Here is a 22580-nt window from a genome sequence, read left to right as displayed (position 1 = left end):
CTTTGCTGTTCTTTTCAGACGTACCGCGAGCCTGTGTCTGACTACCAGGTCCTGCGGGAGAAGGCTGCATCCCAAAGACGGGACGTGGAGCGGGCACTCACCCGTTTTATGGCCAAGACAGGCGAGACCCAGAGTCTTTTCAAAGATGACGTCAGCACGTTTCCATGTAAGAGTCTAGCCCAGGGGTGGGCAAACTTTTTGACTCGAGGGCCACAATGGGTTCTTAAACTGGACCGGAGGGCCGGAACAAAAGCATGGATGGAGTGTTTGTATGAACTAATATAAATTCAAAGTAAACATCATTACATAAAAGGGTACGGTCTTTTTTTTTTTAGTTTTATTCATTTCAAATGGGCCGGATCCAGCCCACGGGCCGTAGTTTGCCCACGGTTGGTCTAACCCCTCTGTGGACCCTGTCTTGTCATTTGAGATAATAGCATCTTCCCTTACTCCAGCATGGTAGGAAGAAACAAATGATAAGCTTTGTTCTTATCTTGGGTGCCTCTCGTTCTTCAGATTTCTGGCTCTTTTTCCCAGTTCTTAAGGCCTGTCCCTAACAGATGACTCAGAATAGTAATGGCCTCTGTTGGGTTTGGCCGCTTGAGGTCTGTTGAGTTTGAGTTACCTCAAGAGTAACTGAGCCCTGGGCCTCAGAGGCACTCATGGAGCAGAAGTGGCAGCCCTGGTTGTAGAAGGGACAGAGGCATCAGGGGGGCAGAGCAGTTACAGAACACCTGCTGGGCTTTGCCCTTCACCGTGTCCTCACACAGGTACTGTCTCACTTAATTTCCCATCTCAGCGCTACCATTTCGCCATGTGATCAAGTCGCTTCATTTCCATAGGCCTCAGGTTTTCCAAAGATGAACAAGGGTGATTCATTCATTCAGCAAGTGCTCGCTGTGTGCCTGGCCCTGAAAGAATAGCAGCTAAGTTATTAAGTACCAGATGAGGTGCCAATCATTTCCTGTAAATCAGCAGTCGCCAACCTTCCGGACCCCTCGGACCGCTGCCATAAGTCATCTCATTAAATCCTCTCGGGAGCCCAGGAGCTGTTATCACCGTTACAGGGAGCCGAGGCTTAAAGAGGAGAAAGGAAGTAACTTGCCCAGGGTCACACAGCTAGTAACTTTCAAACCTAGGCTCACCCGATAATCACATTCTACCACACATAGAGACCTTCTATTATTTATTTCATCAGCGATTTCTTCTCCTCCTCAGTGCTTTTTGGAAGTGCCCTCTAGCTCAGTGGATACACTGACCTGCAGGGAGTTCTCAAATCCTTCAGACTGATGGGCTCAAAATCTCTGCTCTGGAAATGAGGCGTAGAGGGGTTAACGAGGTGAGATCACTAAGCTGATGCTTTACTAGGATGCAGCCCCAGTTCTGTCTGATTTTAGTCCTGCAGGACTCGGGAAAAGTGGGCTCTAAAGTTACACTGCTCAAGTTCAAATCCCACTCTGCCACTTTCTGTGTGCTGGAGGAAGCCACTTAACCTCTCAGCGTCTCAGGTTCCTTCTCTGTAAAACGGGGTTGGTAATGGCACTTAGCCATTACAGTGGATTCAGATGGTACGTGTGAGGCCTGTAGGACACAGTGAGTGCTTGAGTGAGTCAGCCATTATTGTCATTGGGTGCTGCTCGCTGCTCTGCTGTGAGGCCCTGAGCCAGCTGCAAGGACTCCATGACAGTGGATTTGCTCTCTTCCAATCCCACAGTGATTGCTGCCAGACCTTTCACCATCCCCTACCTGACGGCTCTTCTCCCATCCGAACTGGAGATGCAGCAGATGGAAGAGACGGATTCCTCGGAGCAGGATGAGCAGACAGACACAGAGAACCTCCCTCTTCATATCAGCACGGTGGGTCCTGCCTTCTGCCTGCTCAGAGTAGCCCCCAAACTAGCCCCACTGCCCACAGCCTGTCACCCTGGGACCTGGACGTGACCTACCCCAGGTCTCTCTGCCTTCATGTTAGGGACTTGCAAGATGGGCTCATGATGGTCCGAGTGTGATGGGATCTCTAGCTTGTGAGGCAAGTCCTGTCCTGGGGCTTCATTCATTCATTCATTCATTCATTCAATAAATACTGAATGAGCGCCTGCCAGAGGCTGGCACAGTTCCAGGTGCTGGGGAATTAGTAGGAGACAAAACCGACAAAATTTCCTACCCTCATGGAGCTAAGGTATGAAGTAATAAATTAAGAGATGGGAAGTAGGTATGGGCGCAGGGGAGTGTGGTTTTAGGATGACTGAGAGGGTGGCATATGAGTAAAGACCTGAAGGGAACAAAGCTTACACATCTGGGAGTAGAGCATTCCTCACGGGGAACAGCAGGTGCGAAGGCCCTGAGGTGGGAGCTGTTGTGTTGAAGAACAGCAAGGCCATCAGGGTGGCCGAGTGGCACGAACAGGGAGGAGAGTAGGAAGGGATGCGCTCAGAGAGCTCATGGGGTGGGGTGCGGAGGTCAGATCTTAAGCTATGTTAAACGTGGGCTTCCCCACATTTACAGTGAGATGAGGTTCACCTCATGAAAGAGGGGTCTTCTAGCAAACATCACTTCCCTTTGTAAGTACAAAGTACTTAAAGGGCCTGCGGAAGGTTATCTGACACTCTAGGCCAGTGATGGCGAACCTTTTGAGCTCGGCGCGTCAGCATTTTGAAAAACCCTAACTTAACTCTGGTGCTGTGTCACATAGAGAAATTTTTTGATATTTGCAACCATAGTAAAACAAAGACTTATATTTATTTTATATATTTAAATGCCATTTAACAAAGAAAAGTCAACCAAAAAAATGAGTTTGCGTGTCACCTCTGACACGGGTGTCATAGGTTCGCCATCACTGCTCTAGGTAGTGACATAGGTGAGGTCGCGGCGGTGAGTGAGTTGAGGCTGAAATCATGCCAGGAGCTGCCTGCACTCTCCTGGACACGGAGACGCCAAGCCGTATGGCAGAGTAGACAGACCTGACCCTTGGAGTCAGACTGGTCTGGCTTTATTCCTTTTCTTTTTTTCTTTTTCTTTTTTTCACTGTGCAACCTGCTTCAGTGCCTGCAGCCTACAGGCACAGGCCGGGCAGTGGTTCAAGCGCAGCTTGCTCTGGCCTGGGGCACTCTGAGAGACCCAGGGGACAGGCCTGCCATCAATCCAAACCCACGCACCGGTCTGGCTTTAAATCCAGACCGTGCTGCTCCCCCGGCACATCACCCAACGTCTGAGTCTGCTTCACAAGTACAGACAGGAGCAGGAGCACCTCCCTCTAGGCCAGTGGTTCTCAACCTTGGCTGCACATTACAGTCACCTGGGAATCTTTTTTTAAAATCCTGATTCCTGGGCCCCATCCTCCGGAAATTGTTTCTTTGTTATGGGGTGAGGCCACAACATTAGTAACAAAGAAATAATTTCCAGAGGATGAGGCCCAGGAAGATTCCCAGGTGATTGTAATGTGCAGCCAAGGTTGAGAACCACTGCTCTGGGGGAAGCGGGAGCCCGAGATAAAATGAGCTCACCCACAGGTGCCTGGCCCAGGGCAGCTCCCGCCCCCACTGCCCCTCCCTGCTGTTCTGGGCTGTTCCACCACATGCTGTCCTGTGAAAAAATAAGTGGAAAGACTTTAAGAAAAGGATTCTAGCAACAGAGTTATATCCAATCGGTTGGATTTATTATTCTATTGGACTGGCAAATACTGGTATGATATGGGTTTCAAAATTCAGAATGGACAAAAAGATGTGTGGTGGCAGTTCTTTCTCTCGTCCTGGTGCCCCGTTACCCACCTTCCCGCCTACAGAGCAACCAGTCACCAGCCTCTTTTTTTTTGGCCTCTTTCTTACGAATCTAGAGACACGGACACAAACAGCAGGTCACAGGTGGTTTGCCCCTCGCTGTATGCCCTCATCCATGCAGCTTGGCGATCATTCCATGTCCGTGTAAAGGAGCGCCTTCACCCCCTGCTCAGCCTCCTCATGTTCCAGGGAGGCACAAGTGGGTTTAACCAGGCCCCGCGGACAGTGGTGGTTTTCTGTCGTTAGCATTCACACACGTTGCTACAGTTCATTAGATAACTGGTATTTCAGATCGTTCTTTCATCTGTCAGTGGCAGCATCTCTCTCTCAAGTTCTCTTGCTGCATAGTTTTTACTTAACCAGTCCTGGTTTCTCCATCTACTTGGACATAAAGGAACTGTTCATTTTAAATTAGTGTGTAATAGAATTATTTTTCTCTCCCATTTGAACTAGCAGCTAATCCCAGGGTCGAAACTTTTGCTCTCCCATGAGCACTGTACCCGTCATTTATTTATTTAGTGCCTGCTGGCATGTGCCAGACGCTGTTCTGAGAGCTTGGGACCCTTCAGTGAACAGAACAAAGAGCACACCCGCCTTTTAGGAGCCTGTGAGTTGGCAGTGGGAGGGTGACAGTGGCTGGAATATATAAGTACATCGTTACGTGGTTTATTAAAGTGCTACTGGGGACGGGGAGGGAAGGTCCAGGGCGAAGGGTGGAGGTTTCAGTTTTAGAGTGCTCAGGGTAGACATCCCGGAGAACTGACGTGTGAGCAGAGACTTGGAGGAGGTGAGGGAGTGAGCCAGGCTCTCTGGAAGAATGTTCTGGAAAGGGACCAGCCTGTGCAGAGGCCCTGAGGAGCAGCACGGAGGCGAGTGTGGCTGTGGCTGAGGAAGGGGAGAGGAGAGTCACACCAGGACCTGTAAGCAGCTTTAAGACCGGGTTTCGACTAGGTGAAATGGGAGTGGGGGGGGCATGGTGCAGAGAAGGGACGTGTCTGAGCTAACTTTTTCCAGGATCGCCGACGGCGGTGAGGAGAAGGGACTGCAGCCGCGTGGACTGTGGGCTGTGGAGGGAGGTCAGTTAGGAAGCGTTTGAGGTAGTCTAGGCCAGGGACAGTGGTGGGTCCTCGCTGGATGGTCACATAGGGCCACTGGAAGTGGTCAGATTCTGCCTGTAATGTGAGGTAAGGCCAGGAAGTTTTCCTTACAGATTGAGGTGAGCTGTCAGAGAAAGAAAACAATTAAGAATGACTGGAGTGTTCGGCTTGAACAACAGGAAGGCCAGGAGGGCTGCAGGGAGGGCTGTTTAGGCACAGGGGGCGGTCCGGGGCTCAGTGTTAGGCACACAGAGTTGGAGGTGCCTACCTGACACCCCAGTGGAGATGTTGAGTGGCCGTGGCTGTGTGAGCCTGGGGGTCGGCAGGCAGGTGAGGGCAGGAGCCTGTGAGACAGTGAGCCGGTGGAGGCAGCCTCAGGGCCTCCAGCAGGTCGAGGCTGGCTTTTCAGCACCCTTGTCACCTCCATCCTTATTTCAGGAAACACTTAAGGCACAGCTGAAGTGAACGTCCAATAACTCTAAGATAAGGTGTTGACCATGGAGAAATGATAAGAGGTGGGTAGGGGTGGTTACTAAATTAAGCCGTAAAGAACTTTAGAAAGTGTAGGAGCCAAATGTCCCAGGCAGGGTGGTCAGACCTTGTGTCTGGCGTGAGCGAGGGTGATCTTGGGCACTCGCTTTCGGAAGAGCCTCCGGAAGCTCCACGGTGGCTCTGAGTCACCTCGTGGTCCCACCGGGTCAGGTGTTGGAGAGGGAAGCACAGGGTCTCTGGGAGGACACAGTGGATGGATAGTGTGAGCACGTGCAGCGGAACCCAGAAGTGACCCATCTCCTGCGGTTCCTGGAGCCCAACTGTCGCCTGCCTGCTGGGCCAGCGGTCTCCGGGGAGAGCCTGCCGTTCATTTCCTGCCATCTGATCGTAGTGTCCTCTGCTCTGGTTGAAGTCAGAGCCTCCACAGAACAGGAATCTCAGTGACAGAACCTTGGCCTATCACCAGGGGGCGCAGCCCCACCAGCGCCTCTGGTCACTTACAGTACCTTAGGAATGAACTTGTAGGTCAAGTTCTTCCTGTGATTTTGTCCCCCTTCCTCTGCTATGCTCATTTTACAGAACTTAGAAGAGAGTATAAGTAAGGAAAGGAGAATCAATCACCCATATTCTTAGAACCAGTTTTTTAAACTTCAACATACTACTTTTTTCCAGTTTACACACAATTGTGATTTTTTTAAAATTTAAATTGGGGTCCTACGGAATATATGTAAATTTATGAACTTTTCTGCATAATCACTGTCTTCAAAAACCAGACCTGAGAGACCTGATCCCCAGGTGGCAGTGGGGGTATGGATGACGTTCCCGCATTGGTGCCAGCACGCTCTGCTCTGCTGTAATGTGGTCATTGGTACCACGTTGCAAGAACCAGAAAACTTGAGGATCTGGGGGGCCGTCTCTGACGCTTTACTTCAGCTTTGGTTCAGGGGAGGCCTCTGCATGTGATTGTTCCCACCCCGTCTCAGTCCTGCCAAGGGTGGAAGCCCACTTCCCTTTCTCTTCACCTCCCCACAGGAGGGGCTTCCTTCTTGAGCACCTGAATTTTAGCCCCAGACCTCTGCCCCTCCCAGGTCGCTGTTCTTTCTAACTCGTCCCTGTCTTGTCAAGAGCTCAGGGTTCTGTGTTCTGTGCTCCGCGTCAGAGCCGTTGGCCTCACCTTCCTCTGCTGGCCAGTGCTGCCTGGGCCTCGCTTCATCGGAGGCCCTTTAGAAAGAAGTGGCCCCTGAGCTTCCAGTCTCCCCCGGAAAGGGGCGCTGACAGTGGTCCCTGCCATGGGCTGATCGCTTTCCTTATGCCGTTGGTGTTGTGCTTTATTTCGGCTTTTGCTCAAAGGATGACTCTGGAGCCGAGAAGGAGAACACCTCTGTCCTGCAGCAGAACTCCTCCTTGACGGGGAGCCGGAACGGGGAGGAGAGCCTCATCGATAACCCCTACCTGCGCCCCGTGAAGAAACCCAAGATCCGCAGGAAGAAGTGAGTTGGGAGCTGGGTGCCGAGAGGCGCTCTGGCCAACCGCGGCACAAGGGAGAGGCCACTCTTCGTTTTCAGAAAAGTGGGCCTGAACCTCGGGGAAAGCTACTCGAGTGAGAGGAAATACCGTCCCTTTCCCTCTCCTTCCTCGTCTGCCACATGTACCTCTTGGGCAAAGAGGTTGAGCTTCCTGCAGCCCCGGGACTAACCCTCACAGCCCTGGAGTTATTGCCTCCTAGAAGGAGAGCAGGGGGGCCCACCAGGCAGGCTCCATGGATTCCTCTTCTTTCCAGGTCCCTCTCGTGAGCTGAGAAGAAAGCCTGCCTTGTACAGAGATGCGGACTCCACGCTCCTGGGGGGAGTTAAAGCCGCTGGAGGGAAGCAGAAAGGGTGGCCTCCCGTGGTCCAGCGAGGCGGCTGGGGTGACTGGGCATGCTTTTAACAGCAAACTGTGTTAATATTTCCCATTTTCACCGATGTCTGGGTTGAGGAAGATATGATGTGGTGGTAATAACGAGGCTTTCTTAATTGGCCAGGCTGGACTCTGGGCGTAGGAGCAGCTGGCGACTTCATTCATTATCACAGGACCTGACTCCTTGGAACCCGTGAGACCAGGGAAGGCCGCAGGAAGAAGGGGCTGCACCTTCTCTGCTTCCTCCAGAGGACTGTTTGCCTGGCTTCCGTTTCAGGCCGTGCGGGTCCCTTTATTGACTCACAGACAACCTGTAGCACCAGTTTCTCACCCTTGAACCTCAGTCTTATTTCTCTTCTCACCTGGGCTCCAAGCGCCCTGCTGAGATGACGAAGGTGACTTTGCCTTCCCACGTGTCACTCCTTGACCTGGGCCGCAGGAGTCAGGAGGAGTGAGCCGGTGTGTCAGGTGGAGGAGGGTGATGCGTAACAGCGCACCGACTCTCTCCACATCTGGTGGACTCTTCCTACAAGGCAGCGCCCGCTCGTGAGAGGTTGGTGTTTGTTGTCGCTCTGTGGCATGTGTGCTTTGGGACGACTGAGTCCTGCCCCATCCAGGGAATGTTTTCTCTGACAAGAGCCTCTGCTTGATGTATTATGCTGTGACTTGCTGGAGGAATCCGGCCTTAAACAACAGGAAAGGGATGGGGGGGGGGGGGGGACGGGTTGGCCTTGTTTGCTGAGAGCGGAGAGCCTCTTGGGTCTGCTGGAAGCCAGCACAGAAGGAAGCCATGTGGCGGAAGCCGGCGGGCCAGGCCAAGGAGTTCTTCCAGAAGCAGATCTGAATCTCTTCAACCTCTTTGCATCCTGGGGAAAGATTTCATCCTTCCTGAACCCTACAGATCAAAACACAGGTGTTTAAGGAAGATGGTGGGCAAGCTGACACCTTTGGCTGGTCTCTGACAGCAGAGATTGAAAAACCGAGTCTAAGAAGAAAAGTGCCAGTGAACCTGGAAGTTTACACAGCAGCAGTGAGGTGTCCCTGGAATTGTATTGAACTCTTCTCATACTTGGCTTCCACAGTCATCTCTCTCTTTTTTTTGTCTTCTTTTTTTAATTATTTTTTTATTTAAAATTTTTGTATTGATTTTCTTTTTTTAGGGAGAGGTAGATATGGAAACATTGAGGAGAGACATTAATTGGCTGCCTCCTGTATGCCCCCTACTGGGGAACTGATCCTGCAATCCCAGCATGTACCCTGACCTAGAATCGAACCAGCGACCTCTTGGTGCATGGGTCAACTCTCAACTGGGCAGGCCCACAGTCATCTCTTAACCTCCATGAGTCCAATTCAAAAACCTGGTGACTTGGCAGCAGGCTCCCCGTGCGTCCGGCCTCACTGTTCCCCAGGGCACCCTGTCCTGTCGCCCGGAAGGAAAGCTGCCTGTGAGGAACTGAAGGGGGATCCCAGTGAGAAGTGGACTCCCAGCTCTGGGCCAAGTAAGGTTTTTCAGGTTTGTGGGGAACTGACGTTCTTCCAGGAGAAGGCAGTTGGGTGGGCCTGTGCGGACCCTGGGAGTTTGTGATCGGCTGTTGGCGATCCTTGGCCTGTTGATTTTGACTCCAGTTCTGAGTGTGCATCATGGCCGAGGCAGGAGGAACCTCCCAGTGTGCTGTCTTCACGGCTCTTGGGAGCATTCGTCCCAGTCAGTGTTCCTGCAGTTCCTCTCTTGTTACCATGCAAAACTAGCGCCTAAGGTGGGATTTGGAAAGGAGTCGCCATTTCTGCTGCGGGGCTGTTCGAGGCTGCGCTGCTGTGATTCTGTTCTGGATGAGATGCTGGGAGATTGGACAAGCTGAGTTATTGTGTAAGAATTGTGCATGTTCTCAATGTATACTTACAAACTTCTATTTTTTATAATTTGGGGGGAATTCTTGGAGGGAATAAGTAGTAGAGAGAGCCAGATGAAGAGTGTGATTTGTGAGGTCTTAATAAAAGGTCATGAGGAAACCTTCATAATGAAACAATTTTATAAGCTTTGAACTTAATTTGTATTCAAAAGTTATAGCACTGAGTAAGGCTGTAAACAGACAAGTGAGGCTTAGCCCTTCTGTTGACTAGGTACCGCTGGGAACTGTCTAAAACTTGATTTTGAAAATTTTCAAACCCAAAATTAGAGAGGAAAGTTTACATATTTTCTCTGTTTAATTCTTCATCCAGCTTTAACACTTACCATTTTTTTTCTATTTGGTTTCATCTATTTCTCTCACTTTTTTTCCCTTTACTTTTTCCTGCCCAGAGTATTTTTAAAAACTCATCCAAGACCTATATCATTTAAACTGTAAATATGTCCTTATGCATCTCTGATAGACTTTTTAAATTTTTGAAATAATTATAAGAAACACAGGATGCTGTGGGGGGGGAAATTTCAGGGAGGTCATATATACCCTTCACCCAGTTCCCCCAGTGGTAGAATCTTATATAAATGCAATATTAAAACCAGGAAATCGACATTGGTACAACCCACAGAGTTTATTCAGATTTTACCATTTCCTCTGCATGGTTCTGTGCAGTTTGTCATGTGTAGATTCAGGCACCCCCCCCCAACCCCCCCCAGTCAAGGTACACATGTCCATCACCACACGGCTCCCTCAGGCTCTCTCTTTAGAAAATCACATCCACCTCCTTCCCCACCCTATGCCTGGCAACCACTGCTCTGTTCTCCACCTCTATAATTTTATTTTTAAATGTTATGTAAATGGAATAATAAAGTTTGTAATCTTTTAAAGTTGGCTTTTTTATTTGTTCAATTTTTATTAATTTCAGAGAAGGAGGGAGAGAAGGAGAAACATCAGTGATGAGAGAGAATCATTGATAATCTGCCTCCAACATGCAGCCCCACTGGGGATTGGACCCGCAACCTGGGCATGTGCCCTCATCGGGAATTGATCTCTGACCTCCTGGTTCATAGGTTGATGCTCAACCACTGAGATGCCCAGACAGGCGAGGTTGGCTGTTTTTACTCCACAGGAGTGGGAGCCTTCCGGGTTGTTGTGTATGTCAGTAGCTCCTTTTCGTTGCTGAGTAGTATTCCATGGTATGGATGTCCCACAGTCCGTTTAACCAGTCACACATTGAGGGTCGAGGCTGTTATAGTTGGGGGCTATCTACACTAATAAAAGACAAAGATGCTAATTGACCATACCTTCGTTATGCCCAAGCTGCCCACCAGCCAATCAGAGCGACTATATGCAAATTAACCCAACCAAGATGGCAGCCAGCAGTCACGGAGCTGGAGCGAGGAGGAGGCTTGGTTGCCCCGGCGATGGAGGAAGCAAAGCTTCCTGCCTGCTCTGGCCAGCTGTGGCCTCCGCAAAAGGCAGCAAAGTTTTAATTATAGAAGCTAAATAAATCCCAGATACCTGATTCCAGCCAGCCTCTACTGGGAGCTTGGATGGCTGGGGGCCGTGGCCAGCCTGCAAACAGCCATCAGCCCCTCACCCAGACTGGCCAGGCACCCCAGCAGGACCCCCAACCCTGAAGGGGGTGTGGCCAGCCTGAAAACGGCCCTCAGCCCCTCATCCAGGCTGGCCAGGCACCCCAGGGGGGACCCTCACCCTGAAGGGGCTGTAGCCAGCCTGCAACCAGCCATCAGCCCCTCACCCAGGCTGGCCAGGCACCCCAAGGGTGACCCCCCCTGAAGGGGCTGTAGCCAGCCTGCAAACAGCCATCAGCCCCTCACCCAGGCTGGCCAGGCACCCCAGCGGGGACCCCCACCCTGAAGGGGCTGTGGCCAGCATGCAAACAGCCATCAGCCACTCACCCAGGCTGGCCAGGCACCCCAGCAGGACCCCCACCCTGATCTGAGACACCCTTCAGGGCAAACCAGCCAACCCCCACCCATGCACCAGGCCTCTATCCTATATAATAATCCTATATAATAAAAGGGTAATATGCAACAGCAGAACAACTGGAAATGACTGGTCACTATGACACACACTGACCACCAGGGGGCAGATGCTCAATGTAGTAGCTGCCCCCTGGTGGTCAGTGCGCTCCCACAGGGGGAGCTCTGCTCAGCCATAAGCCAGGCTGATGGCTGCCAGTACAGCCGTGGTAGTGGGAGCCTCTCCCGCCTCCTCAGCAGCGCTAAGGATGTCTGACTGCAGCTAGGCCTGGTCCCCGCTGACAAGTGGACATCCCCCGAGGGCTCCTGGGCTGCCAGAGGAATATCTGACTGCCAGCTAGGCCCAATCCCCCGGGGAGTGGGCCTAAGCCAGCAGGTGGTCATTCCCCGAGGGTCCCAGACTGCGAGAGGGCACAGGCCAGGCTGAGGGACCCTCCCGAGTGCACAAATTTTTGTGCACCGGGCCTCTAGTTATATATAAAGACTAATACTAATTGAGACCTGTTGCCAGCCACGGGTCTAAGTGTCTTACACTTATTGACTGATTTATTCCTCACAGTTACCTCACAAGTAGATGTTCTTACTGTCCCCGTCGTAGCTGAAGACACGGAGGCCCCAGGAGGTCAGTGACTGACCTCAGTTTGCTCAGCTGCTGAGTAGCGGCTGCAGTCCACCCCCCTGGCATCCTGCTCCGCAGCCATGCTGCCCACCTTCCACACTGTGACCTCATGGCCGTGCGCGCTGCTGTTCCTCTGGAGCAGGGGTCCTCAAACTTTTTAAACAGGGGGCCAGTTCACTGTCCCTCAGACCGTTGGAGGGCCGGACTATAGTTTAAAAAAAAACTATGAACAAATTCCTATGCACACTGCACATATCTTATTTTGAAGTAAAAAAACGAAACAGGAACAAATCCAATATTTGTATTTGCATGGGGCCCGCGGGCCGTAGTTTGAGGACCCCTGCTCTGGAGCATTGAGCACTCCACCCAGGTGACCCCACCGCACACCCACACCCCCCTTGGCCTGCGGGTGTGAGGAGAAGGGAATTAGATAGAAATGAAACTACTTAGGGAGCTTGATGGGGAAGCTGGTAATCGCTGCTCTTACTCATTCCTTGATTAGGTAGATAGGGGACCAACATTTTTATGAAGACTTTTGATCAGTTGATGAATAATGGATCTGTAACCGATTATTAAAGAGCCTGGGATTTCCCTGTGCATAGAGTGAGGATCTTGTCAAGGGAAATGCCAGTGGTCTCTCTCACCCTGGGACCCCTGGCAGAGTTGGGCTGGAACAACTTTTGATCTGATCTGAGGTATTTCTACCGGATTAAGTGGTCGGTTCCTATATGAGTTAGGCCAGTGGTCGGCAAACCGTGGCTCGTGAGCCACATGCGGCTCTTTGGCACCTTGAGTGTGGCTCTTCCACAAAATACCACGTGTGGGCGCACACGAACAGTGCGAAGTTGACTTAAAACTTCAAGTAAAGTTTATTAAGTTAATTTTAGGGAACGTTGTGGAGTGAAAGAAGATGTAGTGTCGAGGATTGAGAAAGGTATGTTGAGATGGTTTGGACATATAGAGAGGATGAACGAAAGGAGATAGACGAAACAAGTATACAAGACGAGTGTGGATGGGAGAGTTGGAAGGGGTCGATGTCGATCTCAGCGAACGTACCTCTATCAGATTGAGGACGTTTTTAGCAAAGGCCAGCTTAGGAGTACCCTAATTAAGTTAATAACAATGTACCTACCTATATAGTTTAAGTTTAAAAAATTTGGCTCTCAAAAGAAATTTCAATCGTTGTACTGTTGATATTTGGCTCTGTTGACTAATGAGTTTGCCGACCACTGAGTTAGGCTGTTCTAACAAAAAGTCCTCAAGATATAGTGGCTTAAGACAGGAACATATGCTTTCTATGAAAGTCTAGGTCGGTGGTCCAGGCTGGCTTGGTGGCCTCTGCCTCTGGTTCCTCCAGGACCTTGGGTAATGCTTATGTCCGTCTCCTGGGTCCACATCCCAGCGGGGAAGAGGGGGAGAGAGGTGCACAAAGGAGACCTGAAGACCGCATGGCCCCACCAGGCTGCAAGGCAAGGGAATGTGGGATCTGCGGTGGTTCTGAGTCCAGGTAAAAATTGGGAGCCTTGTCGCCACGGAAGGAAGGAAAGACTGGATTTGGAGGACAACTGGCAATCCTTGTCACAATGAGGATTAGGACATATGCCCAGGAATGCCAGGTGGGCCAGGAGCAAGCCTTCTCTAACACGGACCCACCTAACCTGGCTCTCCAAGGGCCCTGGAGGCCGGCAGTCAGCGCGCTTCTGGGATGGGGCCTCTGGAGTCCAGCCGACTCTCACCTTCGGCCTGGGCTGTTGGCTGCCACCTTCCTTCTGTGAAGTTGTTCCTTGGGCTTGCTTGACATTGCCCTCCTGTCTTTGTTATTCTGCCTCTTGGCCTTCCTTTTCTTTGCTGGCTTGTCTTCCCCAATCTACCCCGCTGTGTTTGGTCCCAGACACTCCTCTGCTATCCAAGGCGATGGTTCATCGCTCCTCCACTTTCAGCTGTTCCCCCGACCCTTCCCCCCTCGGGAGTCCTCAGTGTCCATCTGTCTGTCACTTGCTGTCCCCTGAGCCAGCTGGTTATATTTTCTATGCATCATGGTCAGAGTGGATTTGATTCATGCTTCCCCCAAACCACTTCCGCTCCCAGCTTTCCCACTGCAGCCGGAAGCTGGAAACAGTGAGGCCAGTTGCAGTGGCCCTGGGGGAGGTACTCCTTGTGGGCCAGGACTCAGGTTGTACAGCCTTTCTCATCCGGTCTCGGGGTTGAACACTGGAGGCTTCATTCTGCTTCTGCACCACATTCTGCCACCTCTCCATGCTGGTCTGATGCTGCAGCCTGTGTCCCCTGCCGGCCCAACCTGCCAGCCCGGCTTGGTCATTTCCCTTTCTGCAGCAGGGCTTGCGTGCCGTTCTACCCTATTGCTCTTCATTCCAGGTCCAAACCGCCCAACCTGGCTTTCGAGATCCTCTGCCAATTCATTGTTTCTTTTGGATAACTCATATTCCTCCCATCTGTTCAACAATCACGGATCTAGCGCCTTCTGTGCATGCCAGGTACTGTGCTAGGCGCTAAGGATACCACAGGGAACAAGGCGGGGACGTGGCCCCTGCCCCCAGGGGGTTCATTCCAGTGGGGAGACATACAATGAAAACAAAGCCCAAAGCCTTGCAGATGGTGGAGAAGTGCTAAGAAGGACAGAAATGGGTCTTTTGCCTTGAGGGGTGCTCTCACCACTGCTGCACCTGTGCCTTCCCCTGTGCCCTTCACCTAAAACCTTGGCCTCCTCCCAGCCGCCGTATCCTCCTCAGATTACAGCGCTCCTTCCCTTCCTCATTCACGCATTCAGCAAACAAGCACTGAGCTACTTTGTGCAGGCGCTGAGCCAGATGTTGTAATAAAGTCACCAGCTTCTCTGACCTATGGTCCAGGGGGAGACAGTTTCAAACAACAGGTGTGTGATGGCAGGTGCTGCATTGGGGTCCTGAAAGAAAGTGGGTAGTATGCTTTGGGTAATTGAGAAAGGTTTAGTAAAGCAATTACCTCCGAAGAAGTGGGCAAGGTATAGGCCAGGGGAACGCAAGGGGTGGTGTCGTACCTGGGTGAGTGACAGGGAGGGGCGGGAGCAGATACCAGAACCTGGAGAGAGGCCACAGTGACAGCCTGCCAGGACCTGAGGCCTTGGGTCCTGGAGGGGCCCGATAGCACACAGCAACCCTGCAGAGAGGGAGCCAGCCCAGGAATTAATACTCTGACCTCACCTCCCTCCCATCTTCTGGTATCCTGGCTGCTCTCTGCTGGAAGCCAGAGGGCACAGGCTAGAAGTCAGAGGGCACAGGCCTGCAGTACCTGGCCAGCCTCCCTGGGTAGCAGTAGGGTAGAGGAGGCAGAGAGTGTGTGGATCTGGAGGGGCAGATGCTGGAAGGAGCTGTTAATGTAAAAAACCACTGGAACCTGTAAAGAATTTTTGTGAGTTTATTTGAGCCAAACTGTCGACATATGTCAGGAAGCAGAACCTCAATGAATTGAGATAATGCTCCAGAGAATGGCGGGTTACATCTGTATTTATACGTTGCAATCAAAGGAAAAGAGATGTAGGTGGGTTACATGAAATGCATTGGTGATAGACTAGAGAGGCGGGAGAAAGCAAAGGTGGGGGGGACCCCTTGGGATTGGATAAACAGTAAAATGATAGACACATACTTAGGTGGGTGAAGAAACAATTAACATGACAATGAAGGAATTTGTGGTATCTGTCCTGGCGCCCAGCACATTAGGTTGTGCCCCAATGGGTCCAGAAAAGGGGAAGTTAGAAGTTACCCAGACATTTCAAGGGTGTGTTATTATAGATGCAAAAAGACAGACAGGCTCAGTTAAGGTAAAGGTTGACCTTGTCAGTGAAGATACCAGCCTAGGATGTAACTACCCACCATAACTGCTTTTAGTTAAAGTTTAATCTCAGACCATCCTTTGTGGTTACTTCAGGTCTCTGAGTTTGCAAGACTGCCATGCAGGCCTTCCCTGAGCTTGGGTTAGCATGTGGCCCCTTTCGTCCACAGAGCTAAGTGCCAAAGGCGTTGCTGTTTTAGAAAGGGTAGGGAGGGAAAGCTGTCTTTGAGCCGGGCCCTGAATGCATTGACCAGGTGCATGGAAAAGCATTCCAGGGAGAGGGAACAGCATGTGCACAAGCTCTGAAGCAGAAGCGTGTGTGCCCCTTGACAGCGAGGGGCCGAGTGCCTGGAGAGAGGTGGGAGAGGGGGCCAGATAGGAGCGGGGGCACATTGTGCGAAGCCTCCTGGGTCTGAGTAAGGCGATGGGGTGTTATTCAGAGTGAAGTGGGCAGCAGCGAGGTGACAGGAGTTGACTTAGCTTGCCAAAAGGTCATTCTGGCCCTGGCCAGGTGGCTCTGTTAGAGTATCATTTGGTACAGCCAAAGGTTGTGGGTTCGATTCCCAGTCGGGGCGCATATGGGAAGCAACTGATCGATGTTTCTCTCTCTCTTTAAAAATCAATAAAAACATCTCCTTGGGGAAATGAGAGGAAAAGAAAATCATTTTGGCTGCTGGGTAGTATCCTGGCTGGAGGGGCCATGGGAGACTATTTCTCTTCAGTTAGTTTCACATAACTTGGCATTTAGCAAGCATGATTAAACTGGGGGGACAGCCAGCCACCCCAGAACTAGGGAGAAGTTAGTCCTGGCCCCAAGAGAGCCAGGTAGTGACTGCTCCCCACAGACTGAGCTCCGTCCCAAGGGAGGAAACATGGTTCCTGATAAACCCTTCCCTGGGGCGTGGCCTTGTCGTCAGGGAGACAGGTAAACACAGGAACCTGTCCAACACCACGTACCAAGACTGGAACAACTGTGGTTGGACTTGAGGACTTGCGGGCAGAAGCCTGTGCTGAGATCCAAACAAGGAGGGGTCTGGAAAAAGTGAGTAAGGGATGGGGAGTGCCGAGACGGCCTGGGGGAAGGCAGGAGAGCAGGTGACCAGCCTGAGAGGACTCAGGTGCCTGCCTGCCCCAGGCCCCACCTGCCCCACAGAGCTCCTGAGGCTCCTGTGCCCTCCTGTGATGTCTTCCCTTTGAGGCTAGTTTGCTGCCCACCATAACCAGCCTTCTCCCTGGTAAAGCTGGCCGAGGTCCCCTCCGTGGCCTTGGCCCTCAGACCTTACCCTGGCTGGGCAGTTAGGTTTCAGAGCGTGGATTTCCCTGGGAAAGGGGTCATCTGAACTGGGGGGCCTTCCCAGCAAGGCCCCTGGGGGCCAGGGTTGGAGGGGCTCTGCTCCAGCTGCTTTACCCAGGTGAGTTCCCGATGGTCTGAGCAGCTTTTAACCAGAAGAGCCGGGGTTCTGAGGCACTGAGAGGCACTCTGTGTGGTGGGTACAAGAGGCATGACCCAAGGTCATCAGTGTTTGCTATCATGAAAGAGCCAAATTCCAGTCCTAGCCGGTTTGGTTCAGTGGCTAGAGCGTCAGCCTACGGACTGGAGGGTCCCGGGTTCGATTCCGGTCAAGGGCATGTACCCTGGTTGCAGGTTTCCCGGCCCTGGTCGGGGTGTGTGCAGGAGGCAACTAATCGATGTGTCTCTCTCATATTGATGTTTCTCTCTGTCTCTCCTTCTCCCTTCCACCCTCTCTAAAAATCAATGGAAAAATATCCTCGGGTGAGGATTAACTAAAAAAAAAAAAAAAAAAAAAAAAAAGCCACATTCCACTCCTGTTTCTTTTGGACTTGGTTATGCGCTCATTATGAATTTTCTTCGACCACTGATGATGGGTTTATCCTTCTGTTTTACTCAGGCTGACACTGAAACACCTGTTTAATTCTCTGAAGGTCGAGTGACAGTGCCCGGTGCAAGTGGGGGCAGCTGCCCTGAGGACACTCTCACTCCTGGAAACAAATTCAAGGTCTTTTCCTCCTGGAGCGGTGGCTTACCCATCGTCTCCATCTTATAACAGGCTTTCCTTTTCCTCTTTACTAAAAAGTTATTTTATTTTGAATAGATAATACATGTACACAGTATAAAGTTTAAAGGAGGAAAAGGTATGTGATAGCAGCATCTCCCTCCTCCTGCTTCCCAGACTCCCAGTTCTCGCCCCAGAGGCTCCCGGGGTGCTGGTATCGGTATGGTTTTTGTATTCTTCTTGAAATAGTCTATACATCAAATGCAAATGCTTGTATATACGTTCTCCCCTTTTTACACCACTTTCCAGTGTAACTTTCGGCGATGGTTCCATGTCAATAATAAAACATCTCGGTTCTGTTTCTCGGCTGCACAGTGTCCCATTGTCTGGTCTCCCTTCACTTGCTCACCCAGCTCCCAGCTGATGGGAGGAGCAGCTTGTGCGTGCGTCCTTGGCTGCACGTGCCTGCTGAGCGCAGACAGACGCCGCCCAGTTCTCCTCACAAGACCATCGGTTTGCACTCTCACCTCAGTGCCTGTTTCCACCGCAGGGTCACAAAACATGGTGACCTTTGTAACGAGTGAGTGTGTGTGTGTGTGTGTGTGTGTGTGTGTGTGTGTGTGTGTGTGTATCGGCTGGCGTTGGGGACGTAACCACCACTGGTGTGAGGATGCCCCGCAGAAGGGCACCTGCGTGCCGGTGCCATCACAGAGGGAGGGGCACAGCTCCTTCCAGGCCGGGACTTCGGGAGGAGCCTGGAGCTGGTGACCTTTGAGCTGGCCCCGGAGGCTGAGCAAGTCAGGCAGAGGAGGGAGGGACATTCCAGGCAGAGAGCAGACCACAGCACGAGGGAGCACAGGCCAAGCGACGGAACGCAGGCTGACGACGGGCCCTGAGGAGTGTGCGTTTTGATCCTATCAGGGTCAAGGTGCCGTTGAGAAGCCAAGTGGTCTGCTTTGCTTGATGTCCAAGACGTATTCGGGAACAAAATCATTTACCGAGCGTTGCTGCAGGCCCAAGAGCTTCACATATTGCTAATCCTCACAGGAACCTGATGAGGTGGCGCACTTATCCCCACTTACACGAGTACCATCTCATTTATTAATAGCACTGGTATTTTTACGGCTTGACAGAGAGGAAACAGAAACAGAGGGGTTAGGGATTTGCGTGAGGTCCCCAATCTACTAACGGGTGACCAGCTGGGCTCCCAGCCCCGCCCTCTCCCGTGCAGTGCGGAGCCCCTGCCGCCAGAGGGCGCAGGTGTGCTCATTCTCGGATGGGTGGGACCCACGGACCCAGCCTTCACAGGTCGCCAAGGCCCCTTCCAGCCCGCAGCCTGCGATACCGGTTTCTGAGGTGTCTTCCAGAGATCTCTGCACACCGAGCAGAGACAGACAACATATGCTGCATGCCTGCGATGCATTTCTTTCCCCCACTTAATATCTCCAGGGGCTCATCCATGTTGGTCCATGAAGAGCTTCCTCATCTGTTTTTGTGGCCGCCGCGTGTTCCCCGCTGTGTCTGTTCTCATTTATCACCACTTCTCTATTTGGAGAATTTCCAACACACAGTGCTACCATGACATGATGCCATTTTGCTGGTATATCTGTAGGCCAGCTTTCTTGAAATGGAATTCCTAGCCCACGGCATACAGTTTGCATTTGCTAGCTATTGCCAAATGCCCCCGGGGGCCGCGCCGGGTCAGCTTCCCTCCAGGGAAAGGGCCTGTGCCCCGGGCACACAGTGCCAATCTGATGGGTGGAAAGTGGCATTTTAGAAGAGCAGAGCGCGCGTCTGTGCTCCTGTGATTATGACGGAGGTGAGCGCTCCGTGGCGTGGCTGAGGACCCAGCATCCCCCGCCCCGCACCTGGAAGGCGGCTTCCTCCCTGTCCCCAAGGTGCCGGGGGCACCGCCCACCCTTGCAGTTCAGGAATCAGCTGGTGTGTGCGAACAGGTGCGAAGTGGCCACTCCTCCTGACACTGCCTTCTCCAGGGGCGGACTGGCTGCGGAAAGCTGCTCCCCCACCCGCGTTACCCCCCTGCAGTGCCAGGATCATCTTCCTTTGAAAACCCCAAGAATCAGCAGAGCAGTTCTCCTCCCTGCCTCCCCGAGGATGTGTCCTCAGTCCAGATACATCCTGGGGAGTTGATAGGCTGTGTCCTAGCTCCCAAGTGCTCCCCAGGCGGCCAGGCTCCAGTAGAACAGAAGTCAGAAGAGACAGACATGTAAGCGCACCCGGGTCTTGTAGGCCTTCCGAGCCCTGTTGCTGCAGGGCGCTGTCCCCACTCGTGTTGGAGACGGGGAACCCGGTCCCGGCCCTGTCCTGATGGCCCATGAGACAGGGCCAGCTGCAAACCCCTGGAAGGTCATTCAGCCAACCCAGAGGACAGGCCCTGCGTGCCCTCTGAAACACTGTCCCTGCTGGTGAGGCCTCACTGCACAGCCTGAATGCGCCAGATCCCGCGGCCTCTCCTGGAGTCGCCCTCTGCATCACAGATGCTCTGGGAAACCTGGGGTCTTGTCAGGGAGCGTGTCCCCAGCTTTACAGGGAGACCTACGTCCCCCCTGCTTCCTGGGAGCTCCCAGGAGCCCTGTCCCCAGTCGACTCTCCCGGCCACCACCAGGCCACCCAGCTGGCGGGTCAGACCCGCTCCCACCCACCACCCAGCTCTGCTCTCCCCTCCCAGGCCTCGGCCCCTCCAAATAATTTATATGATTAATAAAAACAACACTAGTGTATATGTATACTTACTATGTGCCAGGTACGATTATAAATGTTTTACTTATATTAATTCATTATAAATGGACACAATACGAAATTCAAAAAGTGCAGTCTTCCTCCTCATGCCGTGTCTTCGGCCACCCATGGCCACCCAGAAGCTTCCACTCCTACTGGCTCCTGCGTGTCCCCCAAGCGATCCAGTGAATAAATACACAGCACTCAGGTATGTGTCCTTTCATCGCTGTTACCCAGGCGGCGGCATACAAAACGCCATGTTCTGCATCTTCAGGTTTTTTGGTTACTTTTCCCAGGTTTGCTTTTCACTCCTGCGAGAGAGATTCGTAGGCCCCGTCCCGCTCTAGATGCTGAGGGCTGTGATAGGTGTGTGTGTGGGGGGGGGGGGGGGGGGGAGACAGTCTGTAGGCATCCCCTGCCCTGCCCTGCACTTGACTGACTGCAAGTGACTGAAGGGCTGCTGAGGTTGTGAAAGAGGGAAAGAGGGAGCCTCCAGGGCCATCAGGTTTCTCTCTTCTCACAACTCGTGTAACTTCTTGGTCCTCCAGTCCCTCACCTGTTAAATGGGGTAACACTCGTTCTTCAAGGTTTGTGAAGTTGGAGGGTTGCCTTCCGAACCCGCTCCCCACCCCCATGCTCCAGTATCTCTGACCACCTTCACCAAAGCCTACTCCCAGGGGTCACTGCATCGGGACAGCACGAGGCCAACAGCGTCCCATGTGGTCACCTGCTCCGTTGGACACCAGGCCTCAACCTAGATCTCAGGGCGTCTGAGCCTGACACTTTGGGCTGGATTTGTGTGCGTGGCTGCCTAGTGCACTGTAGGACACTTCGTAGCATCCCTGATCCCCATCTCCTATACACTCTTAGGATCCCCCCAGGCCTGACAACCAAAAGCCTCCAGACATTGCCAAAAATCCACTGAGGAGCCAAATTCTTCCAGGTAAGAACCACTGAACTGAACTTGAGCAGCAGGGCTCCGGGTGCAGGCACCGCGAGAGGCTGATGGGAAAGACTGAGGGCAGCACAGTTTTCCTCCTTGAATCAGACTATATCTTAAGCTGTTTCCTTTGTTTAATCCCTCCTGTGGCTCGACCACAGGAATGTTCCGGAAGGGTATTGTATAATGCGTAATGCTTACTTCAGAGCTCCGGAGTCTGATGGGAGTCCTGGCTCTGACACCTGCCAGCTCTGTGACCTTGGGCAAGTTATGCAGCCCTTCCGTTCCTCCATGCTCATCCATAAACAGGGTAACAACATGCCTGCCTCCTGGGCTGTGGCAGCATTACATGGAATAACGTGCGTAAGCGCTTAGCACGGTGCGGGACAGACAAGCCGCTGCGGGACGGATTCCCCAGGAGACGGAGATCTGTGTGCGGGACATTCATGGGGGATGCGGTCAGGATGCACACCGTGGGGGAAGGGAAGCCCCCTTCCTGGGGGTGGGGCAGGGGGAGGCCCGCGGGGCTGCCTGCACTGGCAACAGAGGCCGCGGGTAGCCCTGGGGCTAAGGTGACCCTTCAGAGTGGTGCTGAGGGTGGAAGGACCTGTCTGAGAATACGCTGCCCCAGGGAGTGGGCATGGCCTTGCGTGGGGAGGCTCTCAGGTGGAAAGGACAGTCCTCTCCCGCTGGCTGCTGGGGGAGCGAGAGAGAGCGTCAGTCCTGGAGAGGGAGGCGGTCATGGCCGCGCACAGCATCGGAGCAGGATGCTTGTTGGCCGGCATTGCGAGGCCAGGGCTAAGTAGCAGTGACAGTGCTTTTGAAACACCGTAGACACCCGGGAATGCTCCCGGCCTCCCCGTGCCCAGGCCCCTGTCCCAGACCCGCACAGGCCACGCCCGCCCTCTCCTTACCGCCCTCCCTGGAACCAGGACGGGCAGGCAGAGCGAGAGGCGCTGCCACCCCCACCCCGCCAGACACGCTGCCCCGGAGGCAGAGGGCAGGGCAGCCGCGCAGTCGCGCAGTCGGGCTCCTCGCCCCGCTCCAGCTGAGGCCTCCGCCAGATCACTCGGCCCGTCCCACTTTCGTTTCTTCCCGGGTAAGCTGGGAGCGGGTGGGGCAGGGTGGGGCAGGGTGGGGCCAAACGGGATGCTGCGCGCAGCACTTCTCACAGTGTGGTCCCTGGGCCATCAGGACTGGCAGCCCCGCCTGGGGACTGGTTAGAAACCTGGGTTCTTGGGCCCGCCCCAAACCCACTGACTCCGGGG

At 52.9% G+C, this 22580-nt stretch overlaps 1 protein-coding gene, 1 long non-coding RNA gene and 1 other non-coding gene across 8 annotated transcripts in view; 1 reads left to right on the top strand and 2 right to left on the bottom strand.

Moving 5' to 3' along the window:
- TAF8 (TATA-box binding protein associated factor 8) overlaps positions 1–18183 on the top strand; it is a 28053-nt gene extending 9870 nt beyond the window's left edge. For 3 of the 6 annotated variants that reach the window (XM_036317629.1, XM_036317626.1, XM_036317631.1), the window contains 4 exons: positions 19–166; positions 1715–1857; positions 6716–6855; positions 7389–7978. In XM_036317629.1, the coding sequence (XP_036173522.1) occupies positions 19–166; positions 1715–1857; positions 6716–6855; positions 7389–7461 (504 nt within the window). In that variant the 3' untranslated portion in view covers positions 7462–7978. Of the gene's footprint in view, positions 1–18; positions 167–1714; positions 1858–6715; positions 7979–17528 lie in introns of those variants that run through there. The other 3 variants (XM_036317627.1, XM_036317630.1, XM_036317628.1) reach the window with 3 other exon arrangements.
- On the bottom strand, positions 3023–3153 carry LOC118660872. The gene has a single exon (XR_004969065.1). It is a non-coding gene; the product is annotated as a small nucleolar RNA SNORA42/SNORA80 family (small nucleolar RNA).
- Positions 17703–22215, bottom strand: LOC118660357. Its single transcript, XR_004968879.1, has 2 exons — positions 21514–22215; positions 17703–20683 (listed from the first exon to the last, which is right to left on the bottom strand). It is a non-coding gene; the product is annotated as an uncharacterized LOC118660357 (long non-coding RNA).
- Between the last annotated feature and the right edge of the window lie 365 nt (positions 22216–22580).

Source organism: Myotis myotis, unplaced genomic scaffold (assembly GCF_014108235.1).
Source record: "Myotis myotis isolate mMyoMyo1 unplaced genomic scaffold, mMyoMyo1.p scaffold_m19_p_7, whole genome shotgun sequence".
Classification (NCBI taxonomy): domain Eukaryota; kingdom Metazoa; phylum Chordata; class Mammalia; order Chiroptera; family Vespertilionidae; genus Myotis; species Myotis myotis.
This window is presented reverse-complemented; position numbering and strand designations above follow the sequence as displayed.